The sequence below is a fragment of the Hippopotamus amphibius genome, chromosome 10 (genome assembly GCF_030028045.1).
Source record: "Hippopotamus amphibius kiboko isolate mHipAmp2 chromosome 10, mHipAmp2.hap2, whole genome shotgun sequence".
In the NCBI taxonomy this organism is placed as follows: domain Eukaryota; kingdom Metazoa; phylum Chordata; class Mammalia; order Artiodactyla; family Hippopotamidae; genus Hippopotamus; species Hippopotamus amphibius.
This window is the reverse complement of record NC_080195.1, coordinates 115,628,329-115,646,430: the sequence shown is the minus strand read 5'-3', so window position 1 is coordinate 115,646,430 and position 18,102 is coordinate 115,628,329. Positions and strand designations below refer to the sequence as shown.

Sequence of the window (18,102 nt, the reverse complement as noted above, 5' to 3'; positions counted from 1 at the left end):
TGAAATAATATGAGGTCAACTTGCTACCCATTTAGACTACAAATTAGACCCTGAACCCACATCGCTCCTATTATACACAAAAATAAATTGAGCTATAGAGATCCAAATATAAAACACAAATTATAAAAATATTAAAAGAAAATACAGGAGAAAATCAGTTATTATCTTCAGATAGACAAGGCCTTCCTAAATATGAAACACTAGTCAGAAACTATGTTTTTAATGACATATTTCACGCCATAAAAATAATAAGTTATTAATATCCATGCACTAAATAATACATCAACTACCTATACAAAACAGAAACCACAAAAGATGCAGGAGAAACAGAAACATTCTAATAATAGAAGACTTTAACACACCACTGTCAGTTAAAGAGAGATCAAGCGGGCAAAACAAAATATGAGTGTAAATGACCTAAACAACATCATAGTAAGGCAGCTCTCACAGATGCATATTTAACATTAAAATCTAAAAGCAAAAGCAAATACATTCATGGGACATTCATAAAAACTTTATTAGACCACAAAGGAAACATTTCATAAAGCAGAAGTATTAAAAACACCACTCTGATCACAACACAATAAAATTGGAAAGTTAAAACGAAAAAATTTTGAAATTTCCTTCTGGAGATTAAAAAACTTTCTGTTAAACTATCAACAGTAAAGGGCAACACAAACAGAAAATAGAGAATTTCTGAAAAGTAATAATAGAACACTGGGATATATTTAAATTCACACCTTTAAAGACCTATATCACTAAAAATTTAAGAATGAAAATAAATGCATTCCCAATCAAAAAAAACTAGGAAAAGAACAAAGTAAACTATAGGAAAACAGAAGGAAGGAAATAATAAAAACGAAAGCAGAAATTAATAAGGTAGAAAACATACTAATAGTATGTCAGATTAATAAATAAAAATCTTGGTTCTCTGGAGGAAAGAATCAAACAACTAGCTAATTTAATAAACGAAGAAAGGAAGAAAACACAAATATAGAAAATAAGAAAGAACGATGGGGAAATAACTATTGACACAGAGCACATTTTAAAAGTCGAAAAAAGACTACTTTATACACCTCAATGAAAAGAAGTTTTAAAACTGAAATGTATAATTTCTAAGAGAAATACAGTTTATCAAAGTTGACAAATGGCTGAAAAAGACCAATTTCCATGCAAGGGATACAGAAAGTAATCAAGAAACTATTTGTACAAGAAAGTACCAGGCCCAGATGGTTTCCAGGAGAACATCAAACCCTAGAGACCAGACAGCACCAGTGCTACATAAATTGTTTCAGATGTAGAAAACAAACAAAAACTTCCAACTTCTTTTTATGAATCAAGTATAATATTGATACCTAAATCTGATAAACATGTAGCAAAAAAAAAAAGTTATAGACCAATCACCTGTAAATAAAGACGCAAAAAATCCTAAATAATGTGAGCAGACACCAACACCACATTAAGGAAACAGTACTGTGACCACGGGGAACACACCAGGAATGCAGGTGTGGGTCAATAATCAGAAACCCATCAATGGATTCAACATATTAGCAGGTCTACGTGGGGAAAATCATGATTATCTACACCAGGTGAGAAAGCCTTCAACAGGATTCAACAGTGTATTCCTAATAAAAGCCCTCGAGAAAACAGGAACGGATGGAAGTTCCTTCATGCACTCACTCAAATTCACCTTATTCCCGCAGCCAGCCCCCTCCTGTGGGGAGACACCAAAGGCATTCCCATCAAAGTCAGGAACAAGGAAAAGATGCCCAAAGTCTCCACTACTACTGGACAATGTCTTAGGACAGGAAAAGCAATTTGAGGCATAAGAATTGAAAAGGAAAAAATAAGACTCTCTGAAGGTGACAGGATAGGGTATCTGGAAACCCCTAGACTTTGGGGCCTAGAGAACCAGCGATAAAACTAACTCAAACAATAAAAGAATTCAGCAAGGTTAACATGAAAAAAATCAACAGTCTTCGTATACACAAAAAAAAACAACTAGAAGACAGAACGGGAGAGAAAACCCCATTGACAAGAGGAACAAAAAGGTAAAATACTTAGAAAAGAAATCTGATACTAAAATTCATATGGAAAAATACGCATGCCGGAGCAACTAGGCAAACACTGTAAAGGATGAGCCCTGAGAGGCCCGGCCCGACCAGGCAGAAACGTGGGCTGTGAGTCTAGGGAGAGCATGGCTGCAAACTCCGAGCTCCTCCCGGAGGCTTGTCTCCGGCGGGAGGACGGGTGCGGCAGTCCTGAAGCCATTCTACGCACACCGCAGAACTGGGCAGGCAAGGGCACACGCTGACGCTGGCAGAGCCAGGGTGGACATGAACACGGGATGGGGAAAGGCTAACCTCAGAGGCGCAAGTATCAACTCCTGATGCTGAGCACACGCTTTCCCAGCCCCGTGGAGCGAAAGGCGTGGAAGCAGGGGCACTCCCGTAGTGCCAGGGGAACCAGGGTCTGTGAAAAAAATGGTTGATTCCAGCGCAAGGGTAGCAAAGGACAAGAACCCAGAATACCTTATTGAGCCAGAGAGTTAGAAAGTGCTCAGAAGGACAGAGGAGTCAGCTTGAAGCGACTCTCCCTGGCCAAACCTGGGACAACTTGAACATCAAAATAAGCAAGGATAACTGGCTATAAGGCACTAGATAAAACAGAAGCCCACACAGGCCCTTCCCTAGAGCAGAGCGGTGAGCGACACACGCAGGGAGGTGGCATGTGCGAGCCTGGGCAATGACTCGTTCATGAAGCATCACCACTGGGGGCTACATCTCATCTGGGTTTTGGAGGGGTTCCCATCGCTGCGTGATAGGGGTGCCTCCCAGGGCATAAGCTCCCAGTGCAAACAGCATGGCTTACGCTGAACGTGGGCGTTCCCCCGAGAGTCTAGAGTTTTGCTGTGGGCCAGGCAGAGGCTGCCTATGCAACTGGCCCGATAAAAACCCTGGACAGCGAGTCTCTAACGAGCTCCCCAGTGGACAACACCTCACAGGTGCCATCACAGCTGTTCTCGGGGAGGAAGCCCATCCCATGTGACCCCACTGGGACGGGCTACAAAGCAAAGTCAGCAAAGGCAAAACGCGCACGGGGTGAAGGGGAGACCAGGCATGAGTTTCAAGTCCTTTCTCATTAAAACGACAAAAACTACTTTTCTGCATCCTCAGTTTCAGGTTAAAATGTCACAATATGTAATGATTTATGTATTTTGTATACTGCAAAATGCTTGTTTAATTATTAGAGTTAAAACAGACAGGAAGAAATGACCCACAGAATTTTCTACTTGTTCATGAAAGGCCGTGGTGCCCACAGCAGCGTCCCTCACTCAACGGGTGTCCTGGAGCGTCTCTGGCACCAGGCACAGATCGTGAGTTAGGAGATACAGTTCCCTGCCCCCAGAGCGCCTGCACACCAGCACCAGAGACAAATAAGGGTGCTCAAGTAGAGTGACTGCCATGACGGTGAGGACAGGATGTTATGAAAACAAAGCTGAAAGTAAATACCGAACACACCTAGTGCCCACTACGGCCCAGTGAGAGGGCTCACAAGAACTGGAAACACAGGAAGTGAGACTATGCCTGGTGATTACCACACGCGTACTGCACTGGGCCATGGCACAGCAAAGCCATACACTTGGCTGAAGGATGGAGAAAAGAGAATACCAAAAAATTAAAATTAAAAAGTAAATTTCAAAAAGTATAGCTGTCTTAGCAAAACCCAGACCTGTGAATTCTTAACCCCATTCTAAGACATGTTCTTGTAACTTTTCCCGTTAAATGAATACTTACACAGCATTCCGTCCAATAAATATGAAGGAAGGGGAAAGTAAGCAGAGCTTTGTTTCCTTCTTTGGGCAGCAGCTCCTCTTTGAATTGAACAAAGTTAGATTCTAGGTGAATCATCTTTGGAGCTCGGCCATAGGACCTATAAACAATTTTTAACAAGTCACTGAGAAAGATAATGTTCAGCAGAAAGAAAAGGAGAAAAAGACAATAACAATTTAATCATATCTATGAGTTCAGAAGTGCATGCATGATAGTAACACCGAATTTTAACTGTTATATATTCTATCCAAAAAGATACTATCAATTATTTTTAATAGTTCATATGTACATGTCAAAGCTCTCCATAAATCTTTCATTTTATTCTATTTGCAACAACACCGACTTCTGAGAAAAATGGATGTTAGTCTATAGGCACTCTCAAAGAAGAAGAAAAGAGTTTCCCAAATGTCAAAGTGCAGTTTGAAGCTATCAACGCTTTAAACTGCTTTAATACTTTTGTGACAACCTGTATTATCCAAAAAAGAGAACTGTCTGGTGAAAAAGAATAGATTCTCATTTGCACAGCATAAATAAAATAGTGGTAACGTCCTCCACTTTTTCTCTACTCAAGAACAAAGAGCACATAGAGAAACCCCACAAGCTACACGCATCTCATCTATGGCTATCAGAGGGTATGGATGCTGTTTTATTATACTTCTAAAAGCAAATTACGCTACATACATTTTTTCCACACTTCCATTTTCCATCTCTAGTTGTTGTGTCTCTTTCACATATCTATAGCTGGATTTTGTACTTTTTATCCAATCTAAGGAGTCCCTGTCATTAATAAGCTGAAACCAACCATACTTAATGTGATTACGCTTGAACTTGCGGATGTTCTATTTCAGACTCTCTTAGTTTTTTCTGTCCTTTGTGAGATTAATCACGTTTTCTTTTTTCATCCTTTTTCTCTGTTAATTTGAAAGTTTAACCATCTATTTCTCTTCTGCTGTTGGTTATAGTTTAATTTTTAATATGCATAAACTTAAATTTCCTTTTCAAAGACTACAGTTAACGTCTACCTCTCCTTGAACAAGACAAAGATATTACGCTGTCTTCGCTCTGCTCTCCTCCACCAACTGCAATTCCAGAGTTTCCATTTTGAAAAGCACCGACACCATCATAGAGCAAAATGTTCGCTGCACCTCGCCTGCTGGCAGCTGCTCCCTTCATCCTGTGAACTTGTGGATTTTCCTGTTTCTTGAGACACGTTCCTTTATTACTTCAGAGAGAGTAGCACAGTTTCTGCTCATACATGTCTGAAGATGTTTCCCAACTATCTCCCTCCGGTGGCAAGCAGCGAATGTCAAACGTGAAAAGCACCCTGGAGGGTGCACATGTGGCACTGAGCAGTCAGTGTGACGGGCCAAGGCCCAGCAGGCATCCTGTCTCTCCCAAGGCCCAGGAGGCCAAGGCAGTCTTCCCGCTTGCCTGAGTGTGGATAGTACAGAACTCTAGATTTAAAGGTACTTTCCCTCAAGCCTCCCCTTAAACGCTGTACTCCGTACTGCATTTTGAATGCTGCTAGAGACTGCAAATACGCTTGTTCTTCTCTCCCTGCTTCCTGGTACAGCTTTCGTTTGCTCTGTTTTGTTTTCATCCTACTTGACATTCGACGGTCCTGCCATCTCCGAACTCACTTCTGGGAAAATCTTAACGCCAGTTCTTCCAGTAGCGCCCGTCCTCCACCCTCTCTGTACTCTCTTTCTGAAACGTCTTCCACAGGGACGCTGGAACTTACGGACTCAGGCTTCACGGCTCAGCTTTCCCTTCCTGCCTGCATCTCCAGCTCTCAGCATCCAACTCCAGAGTTTACAAGCGTGATCTCCCAACTCGCTGCTTTGCTCTTCAGCTACACAGCAGTTCACTGCATCAAGGAAAGTTTCAGCTTCAATTTTTTCCCCAAAAAATCTAATCAGTTAAATTTTTATCAAAGTAACACATACACATTTTAACACATCAAATAGTACTAAAGAGCTTTACACACACACACACATGCCATGGCAGAGGGGGCCCTTCCCTGGGCCTTCTGTCACCCCTTTCCACCTGGTCTGCCCTCACCTACCAAGGCCCTGGGCACTGTCGCCTGTCAGGGACTCGCCCACTTCTCAGGAACCCACCTCTGCAGACACACGGCTCAGCTTTCCCTCCCATTCCTCAGTCCATCCTTCCTTCTCCCAGAAAGGCATCCATGTCTCTGCTGCCGCCACCTCTGCCCTGTCCTTGAACATTTAGGCCTTTCTAGTCCCCTTTCACATTTAGTTTTCAAGAAGCTGAAGAGATGAATACGTGCATTAAATCTATTCAGTGACTCTATTTCATTTTTCTTCTCATACCCCCCTCCTTGCTGCTTCTGTCTCTCTGAGTGTCTAATAACGTGTGCTTGAGACCCTCTGCAGGCTACTCCCGTCCTTCAGGTTTCCAATTCTTCCTTTGCTGGGTTGTTTTCTCTCACTCCCAGCATCAGGCCTCCTCAGATGTTGAATCATTTTTCTGTAAGAGAACTCGCCCACGTTCTGTACACTCTTTGTATCACATGCTGGTAATTAAATACATTCCTTGTAACACTACAGTCAGGCACAAAATTAGACTAGATTCAATAGAGAGCCTGGTAAGTCGCCCAGAATGTTAATTCCTCACGTCAGCAGGGTACAAACTGGTGGTCAAAAAGGAATGATGTAGCAAGAACCAGAATTACACAAAGATGAATAACAACAGGAAATTTTTCATATACCTTGGGTATATTACCAAATCACAACCCAAACATTTTCTACAAATAATATCTAATCTTACCAAAAATTAGTCTTCTAGTAAGATAATTCAGTCAATTATTTCCTCAGAACAAGTCATTAGAGGAATAATTACAAACAGCAGGGCAAATGGGAAGATTGATCTGGTTTCACTCCTAATTTGTAAGTAGCATCTTTCTGTACACTTCCTCATCCTTAAGGGAAGAGCCAGCAGCTCGGGTGGACAGAAGTCCTAGTAAGGCCGCAGGCAGGGCACCTGCTCTAACGTAGAACAGGAGTGTGCGTCTCCTTTTCAAAACGCCATGAAGAATCAGAAGTCATTCCCATAAAAGGGGGCCTTCAACTCAGAAGAACTGTCCTGTTTCTATCATCCTATGTCTTGTTAAGAAAATCAACACATTCCTTAGAGAAGCAGGCCCACAGATTACGTGGCCACACTCAGTTTCCTGAGAACTTAGGCTGTAACTTTTACTACTGATACTTCACTTGCTCCCACGAATGCCCACAAGACAAGGAGGGAGATGCAGCCAAAACCAGAGGCGCCGTACCTTCTCCATTCCATTGGTTCTCTCGGGAGCTGCTGAGAAAGCGTCGGATAAACAGATGTAAATAAATTCTGATCTCCGGCACCTACAACAGGAATAAAAACAGCATTTTTAGGTAAAAAGAGGAAAAAAAAAGAGGGCTCTAAAATTTATTTATTCGTATTTTTAGACAATTTAATAATGCGGCAAAATGACATTAGAAAACAAGATTGTTTCATATCTTCAAATAAGTATCTCAAGAAAAGCCTGCACTTGACACGTGATCTAACTTAACGCTCACCCGGCCTCTCTGGGGGGTATAACCCTCCCCACCAGGAGGAGGAGGAGAAGGAGGAGCAGGAAAGTGGGATCCCTGCCCGGGGTCGGAACGCTAAGGAGAGGCGGAGCTGGCCCAACTCCACCCAGCCTCGCCCCTGCATAGGCTCACACAGCCACCTCTTTCTTCAACTTGGACAAAACAGCCACGAAACTCCAGGCAGAGAAGGAAACCCAGACAAGTGAATGTGAGTTTCTTCACCAAGACAAGCTCGATGTGCATCCAAAGGCCAGCAGGAGCTGAGACACACAGGACGCTCTCGGTGCACGTGTCACCCAGCACGCTGGACATGCCTGCGCTCATCCAGCGCGCACACATGGGAAGCCCTGGAGGCAGACCCGCCTCACAGCCCAGGAGCGCGGAGCTGAGAGGTCCCCGTGTCTGTCAGGCGCACACCGCTGGCTGGTGGCAGAGACCAGGGAGGAGCCCAGGAGTGTCTGACTTTGCTCACTCAGCTGTTAACTCTGCTCTTTCATCCTACCTTTGACAGAAATGAAAAATCCACTTAGCACTCATAAAATGACACCATAACCACAGCACACTTAAGCTTAAGAAGAGCCTTTTTGTATAGATGGCTCAAATTCTTACACTCAAAGGACCCTCTAACTTTAAGCAAAACGATTTTCCAAACTGCTTTTGTATTGATCTAAAAAATCGTTGGGAACTGATGTGGGCCATTAACACATCTGCCTATGTTGCTTCATGAGCCTAAAAACCAAACCAAACCAAACCTCCCCCAAACCACACAACAGTGTCAAGCCACTGCTGAGAGGAACAGAATTTCTGGGCAGCTGAGCTGGTTGTTGGAGAGGCAGGGGTGCCCGGTGACTGGACACTGATGCTGAAAGGCGGACGGCCTGGGTCCCATCTGGACCCCACCACCCACCCACCCGCTGAATAAGCTTGCGGACACCATGGATCCTTTCTGTGCCTCAGGGACTGTCTGTGAAATGGGAAAATAAGAATAGCTCCCAACAGGGCTGTGGGGAGACTGAGTCAACACATTTACCATGATCTTGACCAAGGCCTGACACAAAGTAAATCCTTAATGAGGGTTACTATTAATAATTTATTGTTGACATAGAAACAACTTTTCTGTTTTAACTCATCATTTTTCATTGTATTCATTTATTTGATAATTGTCTTAGAAATCATTAAAGTAAGAAAACCTTCAGTTAGCTTCAGATTTCTTATCTTTGAGTGGCAGCTCCCACTACTGCCTCTTTAAAAGGCTCTAAGATTAACATATAAAAATCACTGCTCTTTGCTAAAAAGAAATTAGGGCAATCACATGGAAGCTTTCTCCTTCCACTTTTACATATATATAATTATACGATCTTGCAATAAAGTCTCACATAAAGGTACAATTAACCTATGTACATAGAGCAAACAAATGATATGCCTCCTACACGCCCCCTCCCAAGTGTCCCCCACAGGAAATCCTGTGATACAATACAAAACTTGTCTAAATGGAGACCCTAAAGTAACAATTTTTCTTACATTCAATCATGAAATAAATCTTTAATCTGTGTCCTAAATTTAATGTTAAGAGATTATAGGTCGATTAGCACATCTGTCAAGGGCAAAGATGTCATCTGACAATAACTGGGGCTTAACATGTGACCATTTGATCTCAGTGCCTGTTAGGAGCTGAACTGTGTCCCCGTAAAATTCATATGCTGAAATCCTAACCCCCAGTACCTCTGACTGTGACTGTATTTGGAGATAAGGTCTTGAAATAGGTGACTAAGTTAGAATGAGGGCTTTAGAATGGGCCCTGATCCAATTTGACTGCCATCCTTATTAGAGAAAATGTGGATACACAGACAACAGGGTGGGAAAAGATCACACAAGGACACAGCAAGAAGATGGCTGGCCACCTACAAGCCAAGGAGAGAGGCCTCAGAAGCCAACCCTGTCCACACTGTGATCCGGACACTTCCAGCCACCCAAACTGTAAGAAAACAAGTTTCTGTTGTTTAAGCCACCCAGTCTGTGGTATTTTGTTATGGCAGCCCTACTAAACTGATACAGCACCCCTAATTTACATTTGAGGGTCAAGTTCTTCTCACCCATTGAAATTCTACATTGACTGAACATGAAATGAAGAAAAGCCATCATGATTTTCTCAGAATATAGAGCTATTATTAATGATAATACTCGTCTTTATATTGAGCATTATGAAAATAGAGATGTCTTTGAAAAGAGGCTATAGAGAGCCAGAGCTCTAAAAAAGAGAAACAGGAAAAAAGCTTAGGTGTAAAACCCCAAAAGAATTAAATCCAGGCTTATGTGACAAGTAATTAAATTAACAATGTATACTTTGTAGCTCCCCAAAATAGCCCAGCCATTTGGCAGAACAGCCATTCCAGTTCTGAGGTCTGAATTGTTAAGAGTACCTTCGTTTTGATCCCATGGGCAACAGGAGCATGAGAAAAACCAATAAGGATTCAGTTGTTAGAAAACAGCTACTGGAAGCAAAGCTGAGGCTTAAGATTGATGTATTCAGAGAACCCTGCCCAGAAAACTGTGTTTATTTTTCTTACTCAAGAGGTCTATTAAAAGAGTCAACTCAGACTATTTATTTCAACAACTAAGATTTTTTTATTTTTATTTTGGTGAGGGGGAGACATCAAAATAATTAGTAAGAGTAATTCAAAGCACAAGCCCATTAATATTGGGTTGGCCAAAAAGTTCCTTCAGTTTTTAAGTAAAAATAAAAAGACATTTTTCATTTTCACCAAGAACTTACTGAACAATGTATTCACTGTTTTGTTCTACTACCTTCTGCCATCTTTCAGGCTACTTCATAATTCCATCTTCCCAAAACTTCTTATCTTTTTGAGCAAAGAACTGTTCCAGGTATCTTTTACAGTCTTCCAGGGAACTGAAATTTTTTCCATTAAGAGAATTTTGTAAAGACCTAAATAAATGGAAACGCTTGGTGCGATGTCTGGTGAATATGGCAGATGAATCAGAATTTCCCAGCTAAGCTACGACAGTTTTTGCCTGGTCATCAGAGAAACATACGGTCTTGTGTTATCCTGATGGAAGACTATGCGTTTTCTGTTGACTAATTCTGGATGCTCTTCATTGAGTGCTGCTTTCAGTTGGTCTAACTGGGAGCAGTACTTGCTGGAATTAATTGTTTGGTTTTCCAGAAGGAGCTCATCATAGAGGACTCCCTTCCAACCCCACCATATACACCACATCACCTTCTTTGGATGAAGACCAGCCTCTGGTGTGGCTGCTGGTGGTTCATTTCATTTGCCCCACAATCTCTTCCGTTCCACATTATTTAATGTACAGTATCCACTTTTCATCACCTGTCACAAGCTGTTTTAAAAACAGAATGTTTTCATTACATTTCAGTAGAGAATCGCATGTGGAAATATGGTCAAGAAAGTTTTTTTCACTTAACTTAGGTGGAACCCAAACATCAAAGCAATGAATATAACCAAGCTGGTGCAAAAGCTTTTCAGCGCTTGACGTGGATACTTTGAGCGTGTCGCCGTGTCCCGCATGGTATAGCGTTGATTGTTCTCAATTAATTTGATCGCTCTCAACTTCAACTGGCCTACCCGACCCTGGAGCAGCGTACGGCGAGAAATCTCCAGCACGAAAGTTCGCAAGCCACTTGTGACCCGTCTGATTAGTCACAGCACCTTCTCCATACACTGCACAAATCTTTTTTTTGCCTCAGTTGCGTTTTTACCTTTCTTGAAATAATAAAGCATAATATGCCAAAAATGTTGCTTTTTTTCTTTCATCTTCAATGTTAAAATGGCTACACAAAAATTCACCAATTTCAGTAAGTTTTTTCTTAAATGCACACTGATATGACAGCTGTCACAGTACAGTCTAACGAAACTGTTTCGAATGAAGTTAAAGACAACTAAGAGCTACTAGAGCCATCTTATGGAAGAAATGGAACAAACTTTTTGGCCAACCCAATATGACTCTCTCTCCCTGTGTGTGTGTATGTCTCGTCACTCACTTGAGGACACGTGGACATGAGGACGGGGTGAGTTAGGGCACCCTCAGGCAATTCCAGGGGCGTGTGCAGACCATCAGCAGGGCGCTTGGCAGCACCCCGGCAGGAGGGATGACTGACAACAGGCAGAGGGGCCTCTGAGATGTAAAGGGAAGCCTCGGAGGCAGCAGCCTTGCTCTGCGGAGGGAGCAGGCGCTCTGTCTGGATGATGCCCAAGCCCGCTGCCGCCTGCCCCCTGCTGAGCCTGAGCCTGAAGGCTGAGGACAGCCCAGCTCAGACGTTCCTCAAGAAAGGCCCCACGGAAGGCGGGCAGAGCCCTGGGTTACTGATTACCCAAACCTGTTTGTATTTACGCCAGTTGTGATGCAACTTGCTGTTGCATGCAGTCAGATGACTGATGCAGACCTTCGCTATTTCCTGAATTAAAACTGCATTCTCTGACATTTTTAGAAGCATATGTTCATGTATTAATCACATAACTTTAAACTTTTTATGTTAAAAGCGGATAAGAACCAATTAAACATCGGGGGGATTCAAAAGGATAACTTCAGTGACAAGCATAAATGGGTCATATTTCAACAAACTCAGCTTAACATTTTCTTAAAATTTTTAAAACAGAAGGACTTGAGAATTCAATTATAAAGTAGTTAACTTTTACCAACATACAAAGATAGTAACACATGTCCCACAAAACATAAATAACTACAGATAAAGATGTATCATTTAGATTGTATTTATTTGTTTGTTTGTTTGTTTGTATTTGGCCACACCGTGCGGCTTGTGGGATCTTAGCTCCCCAACTAGGGATTGAACCCAGGCCACACCAGTGAAAGCACTGAGTCCTAACCCCTGGACCATCAGGGAACTCCCTCATTTAGATTTTAGATGACCAACACTAAGACAGTAAAAAACTGGCTATTTTTGAAACAACTCTATTTTTCAAAGAAGTCAATTATAACTAAAAATAGAAAGCTGTAGGCAAGACAGTCTTTTAGACCCAAGATGCTATCACTAAGATGAGAGTCTAAGCAAAGATGAGTTACAGGCCCAGACAAACCCAATGAGGATGCAGCAGACCCACCACGGCCGTGGTTGGGGCTGGTCACATACTACATCAGTCATACATTATTTGTTTCACCTTTCACCAACCTGAAGAGCAATGGAAACTTCTACTTTCAATCATTTTATGCACAAAACTTTTATTTTAGGGTCCATTAGAACTGCAAAGTCACAGTTAGTGTCAAGGCATTTTTAAAATTCAGGTTTTCAATTCTTATCGGTCAACTGCAACCAGAACAGAATCAGCCTTTCATTAGCACTTAAAGAGGACTGACTCCACAGTCCTGCTCTGTGTGAAAATGCCTCCAGCAGACAGACAGACAAGCAATGCTTCATCCTCCTGAAAATCTACGCCCAAACCAAACCATGCAAAGTGGGAGGAGATTACAGAGGGGCTCACAGCCTGTATCTCAGGAACGTGGGAGGTCTAAACTAGACTAAAATAAAGGCATACATTCTCTTAATCTAGAAGAAAATGTTTGCATCTGTGTTCAAAAAGCCATACATCTGTTGTTGCTAATGTTCCTATAACGTTTATGTAATAATTTAAAAAAGATTTTAGGACTTGATTATGATATAAGATTGAACTTGGCACTGAACTGTCTACAGAAAAGGTAGCGTAAATTACCAAATGTGGTTTGAATGCTCCAGAGCTACCCATTACACCTCAGGGGAAACAAAAGGTTGAACTGAAAAGTCACCTCTCAGTTGGGAAGGACACGGAGTTTTCATATTTATAGAATCATTACTTCCTATGGTTTTCTCCCAGATGTGTTAAGGGCATTCAGAAACCTACGTAACTGTCCTACTCCCTGGGGCCAGTGAACATGTTACATTACACAGCAAGGGAGAATTAAGGTTGCAGGCAGATCAAGGCTGCTAGTCAGTTGACCCTAAAATGAAGAGATGACCCTGGATGATCTGGACAGGCCCACTGCACTCACAGGGGTCCTTAACTAGGGAAGAGGGAGGCGGAAAAGCCACACCAAAGAGATGGCATCATGAGAAAGACTGAACTAGTGTCATTGGCTTTGAAGATGGAGGGGCCCAGAGAGCCAAGGACTTGGAAGCCTCTAGAAGCCGGAAAAGGCAAGAGACGGATTCTCGACTGAAGCCTCCAGAAGGATCAGCCCTACCTGCACCTGGATTTTAGCCTAAGAGACCCATGTCAGACTTCTGGTCTCCACAACTCAGAGAGAATATCTTTGTGCTACTTTAAGGCACAAAGTCTGTGTAATTTGTTAACAGCAGCCACAAGAAACTGACACAACTATGAAAAGTGTATGACAAACTTAAAAGGGAAAAATAAAAGCATCTGATTTGCTACCTCCCACCCCAGCCAAATCCATGTGATACTTCTGATGTGACGCTCCGGGAGGACGTGCTAAGCTGCAGAGGGTTGGCCCCAGCTGAGAACGAGCTAACAGAAGTCAAGAGAGGCGCCATCTGCTTACCCTGCTGGCAGAGCTCTGCATTCGCCTGGAGCCCTCCCAGCAGCCCAGGGCCCGGCTGAGTCAAGCGGCTCCAGGCACCAGAGCTGGGCCAGGCCGCACCCAGCAGCCCGCTCTGGACTTGACACTCCCGGCTGCCGCTCTGAGCGGCTTCTCCATCTGCTCATCTTACTGTTTCCTAAGGGATCCGCAGTGGCCACACTGACATCACTTGGGCTGAAAACACAGCTTCCAGAAGACCTTCCACCGACAGAGGGCACCTTCCTGCCACAGCATTCCACTGTTTCCAGTGCTTAAACATGCAAACTGTGACAGTCCCAACGCAAGTATAAAAACATCAGGAAATGACCACCATGAGAAAGTGGCAAATGAAAACCAAAAGTGAACGCCAATCTGCAGCTTTCCTAAACACCTGATACCATGTATTTTCAATATCACTATCTTTATTTGGAGATTTATGCTGGGTAGAAGATCCTAAATAAAGATTTTAAATATGTGTTGATATTCTCATACAATACAATTCTTCTTCAAATTCTATAGTGAAATCTCAGTAAAAGGAAATAGGAACTTTCCTAATAAAATGCATCTCTCATTTTATCTGAAATTGCTGAAGACATGCAGATTACTCAGGGTGTTGAAAGGAGGGCTGTCTTCAACTACCTAGTGGGCGATGTCTCCCACGGCACCAGCAGGTGGAAAAGGCCAGGGATGGGCCATGGCTCCCCACGAAGCCGTGTGTGGTGGGAGACACGGGACCCTGCCTCGGCTCCCCTGCACCTGATGCTCTCCTTGCTGGAACCCTGGAGAGCAGGCCGCTGAGGAGGGGCTGGATGAGGGCCAAACAGCCTGTGTCAGGCCCTTCCAACCAGAGATGCTATGACTTTACTTCTGAACAAAAAAGTCAAAGAAAATACATAATTTATCTAACACTGTAGAAACAGCCACTCTTTAAGCCCGCTGTTAACAAAATAAAGCTGCACGTCCCTGTCAGGCAGCTCTTTCCTATTTGAAAACAAGGAGTGTTAAGGAGGGCACTGTCTTTAACTCTAAGCTCACATGCACTCACCCTCAGACCACATGTCACAATTTCTCAACAGCTTTCAGTAGAACAGACGTTCGAATGGACGATAAAAATGTCCAACGTCACAAACAGGGAAGTCACTGCAACCTATTCAACACTGTGTAAAACATGCACGTATTCGCCATAATTTATGTATAATGTCATTGTAGTAATAAAATTTATTAATGCCTCAAACTGGTAGCTCTTTCATGGGGAAAACCAATATCAAATGTGTAATCGTGGAATACGGACGACCTCCCCACGGTCCTCCCAGAGTAGCTGCACGTGGAAGGCTTTCACATTTGGGAGTCGGGGCAGAAAGTGAAGTCTAACAAGAAAGAACAAAAAAGACCCAAACGGTACCCAGATGCTGTAAGTAGAAATCAAGGGGTAGCCTGTGCGCGAAAATGACCAGGCAACTGACACCCCACTGCTACACATAACACTGTGCTCCCTTCATCAGAAGGTGCATATTGAAAAGAAAAGCAAATGAACCTTCCCACAGCTCTCCCACACACCACAGAGGGCAGGTTTAAAGAAAAGTAACCCTTACAGTAGACATGATGGGATCACCTGCATCTGGCTGTCAGCTGTCACACAGATCCTCTGTGTCAGGCCTTCCAAAATGACGGTGATTTTACATCACAACTCAGTACACCCAGCCATTTCCTCACTAGCTTTCATGTTAGGCCTGTTCCATCCAGCTCTCCCCCGAGCCTGACTGTGACAGGCACACGTGCTCCCTCTCCCCCACTCTGTGTCCCTCACTGCCAGTACCCAGTCTACAGAACAGTCACCACCCCCCAGGTGTGACCAAAGGGACAAAGTACAACATATGAGTGTGAATCAAGTTTCATACTGTGGGAGTTTGCAGAAAAGGAGCTTCAACCAAAACACAGAGACCACTCGCAAGATAGAAAGTCCCAAAGTCTTTCTTTTTTGATGTGGAAGACAAGTTAGCACACATGCCAAGTGTTAAGGTGGTCTGAGAACACGCTTCTAACCAGGGGAACAGCGGTCACCTTCTCTAGCACTCAGAGACCACACTAGATGTAACATTGAAGAGTTTCAACAGGGAAAGAAAGATTGGATACATGCACCTAAACATAAGACTTAAGAATCAGCCTGTGAAGGTTTACACATTTTAAAAATAAAGGAAAGATACTAAGATTGCAGCAGTTTGAATCACAGCATTGGCAAGTTGAGGAAGAGATCTGCTCGCTCCAGGCCCGCCGCGACCTGAGGTCTCAGATACAAGGGCTCCCAAACCGCTCTTTCCCTGGATTTCCCCCTTCACCTCCTTAAATTCTGTTCAAAGACCACTCACTTTCTCAACGTGGCCTAACTGTAGTTTTCCAAAGGTGCACCACGATGAAGGGAGATTTGAAAACATCTAGCAAAAGTAAGTGTTTACCACAGCCCCAGCAATCCTTGCAGCGATCAACCCAACAGGTACACAGGCAAAATGAGAAAGATGCACACGCGAGGCTATTCAATGCAAGACTGTGTCAAATAGCAGAAGATGAAACCATTCAAATTCCACGGATGGGCGACCAGCAGAGTAAACCATGGCACATGGACACGAGAGTTCTAGAGGACCTCAGGAAGGAATGGGCAAGATCTCTACACACTAATGTTCTCCGGGAAACGTTAAACAGCGAAGTGGGAAAAAAGTGTGTGTGGTTCGCAACCTCTTACCTAGGAAGGGGAAATACAAACATGTATGAATGTTTCCTATAGCGGGAGACTATTTAGGTAAGGGAGGGGACAGGGAGAGAGGACAGGGATATATGCTAGATAGTTTTAAATATATTGTGTTGGTAGACTTGACTTTGGAAGCATGTAAATATTTTACATAATTATAAAACAAATTAAATTTTAAAAAAGCTTTCCCTAAAAATATCAGGAGAAAATAAATGAGGTTAAACCTATGTGCAGTTGGTAGGTATCTGACTATTCATTCCTTTTTTTTTCTTAATTAATTAATTTATTGGCTGCATTGGGTCTTTGTTGCTGCACACAGGCTTCCTCTAGTTGCAGTGAGCCAGGACTACCCTTCGTTTATGGTGGGCAGGCTTCTCCTTATAGCGGCTTCTCTTGTTGCAGAGCAGGGCTCTAGGTGCACAGGCTTCAGCAGTTGTGGTGCACAGGCTTAGGTGGTGCACGGGCTTAGCTGCTCCACGGTATGTGGGATCTTCTTGGACCATGGATTGAACCCGTGTCCCCTGCATTGGCAGGCGGATTCTTAACCACTGCGCCACCAGGGAAGGTCCTGACTATTCATTCCTAATGGGATAACACATCCAAATGCCACAAAGAACCACTAGAAAAGTTTTAAGCCTGTCTTCACTAGTCGCATTGGTGGTGGCAGAGTTAAGGTGCTATTCAGGGGCTGTGGAAGGTGGAGTCAGTAGTTCCCTAGACTTACAGCACCAGCAGCCCCTGCATATTTGTTAGAAGTGCTCATTCCCAAGCCCCATCCCTTACCTGCTCAGTCAGAAACCCTGGGGTAGGGTCTGGCCTCAGGTTCCAACGAGCACTCCACGGGGTTCTGATCCATTCTGAGAACCTTGCTCTAACTCTACCATCCCCAAGCATCCCTGAAAACTGGAAGAAAGGAAACATAAAAGAGCAGGAGGAAAGCAAATATAGAGGACAAAGCAGTTAAATAAAAGCCTGAAGTCCTGAATTTGAATTGAAAAGATCAGAGTGAACTTAGGATGTGTTTTTACCTTTGAAATTCCTAGCTCTGTCCCCCGGAAGAGGCCCAGCAGCAACTAGAAGCCAAAACTGGGGTCTCCAAATACCATCTCCCACTGGAAGGAATCAGGGCTCCCTGTAGAATGGCTGACTCCAGGCCCAGGGCAGGAAATGCACAAAATGAGTCCCCGGAACATCCTGTCATACCAGAGAGCAAGGAAACTAACAAAGACTCCTACCACTCAGAAGCCAGCTGGCAAAGACGGAAGCTGCACATCAGTAAGGACAACAATCACAAAGGACTGAAAATCAAGTATGTTTAAATCCTTAAGTTCATAACGATACTAAAAACAAGACAACAACAGGTAACTGAGCACCAATGAAGAAGACTAGT

At 43.3% G+C, this 18,102-nt stretch overlaps 1 protein-coding gene across 9 annotated transcripts in view; it reads right to left on the bottom strand.

Moving 5' to 3' along the window:
- Positions 1–18,102, bottom strand: part of TRAPPC10 (trafficking protein particle complex subunit 10) — a 78,817-nt gene that overhangs the window by 50,024 nt on the left and 10,691 nt on the right. For 6 of the 9 annotated variants that reach the window (XM_057696525.1, XM_057696530.1, XM_057696526.1 and 3 more), the window contains 2 exons: positions 7,132–7,213; positions 3,798–3,933 (listed from right to left, as the gene is read on the bottom strand). In XM_057696525.1, coding sequence (XP_057552508.1) covers positions 3,798–3,933; positions 7,132–7,213 — 218 coding nt within the window. Of the gene's footprint in view, positions 1–3,797; positions 3,934–5,574; positions 5,701–7,131; positions 7,214–10,659; positions 10,679–18,102 lie in introns of those variants that run through there. The other 3 variants (XM_057696533.1, XM_057696532.1, XM_057696531.1) reach the window with 2 other exon arrangements.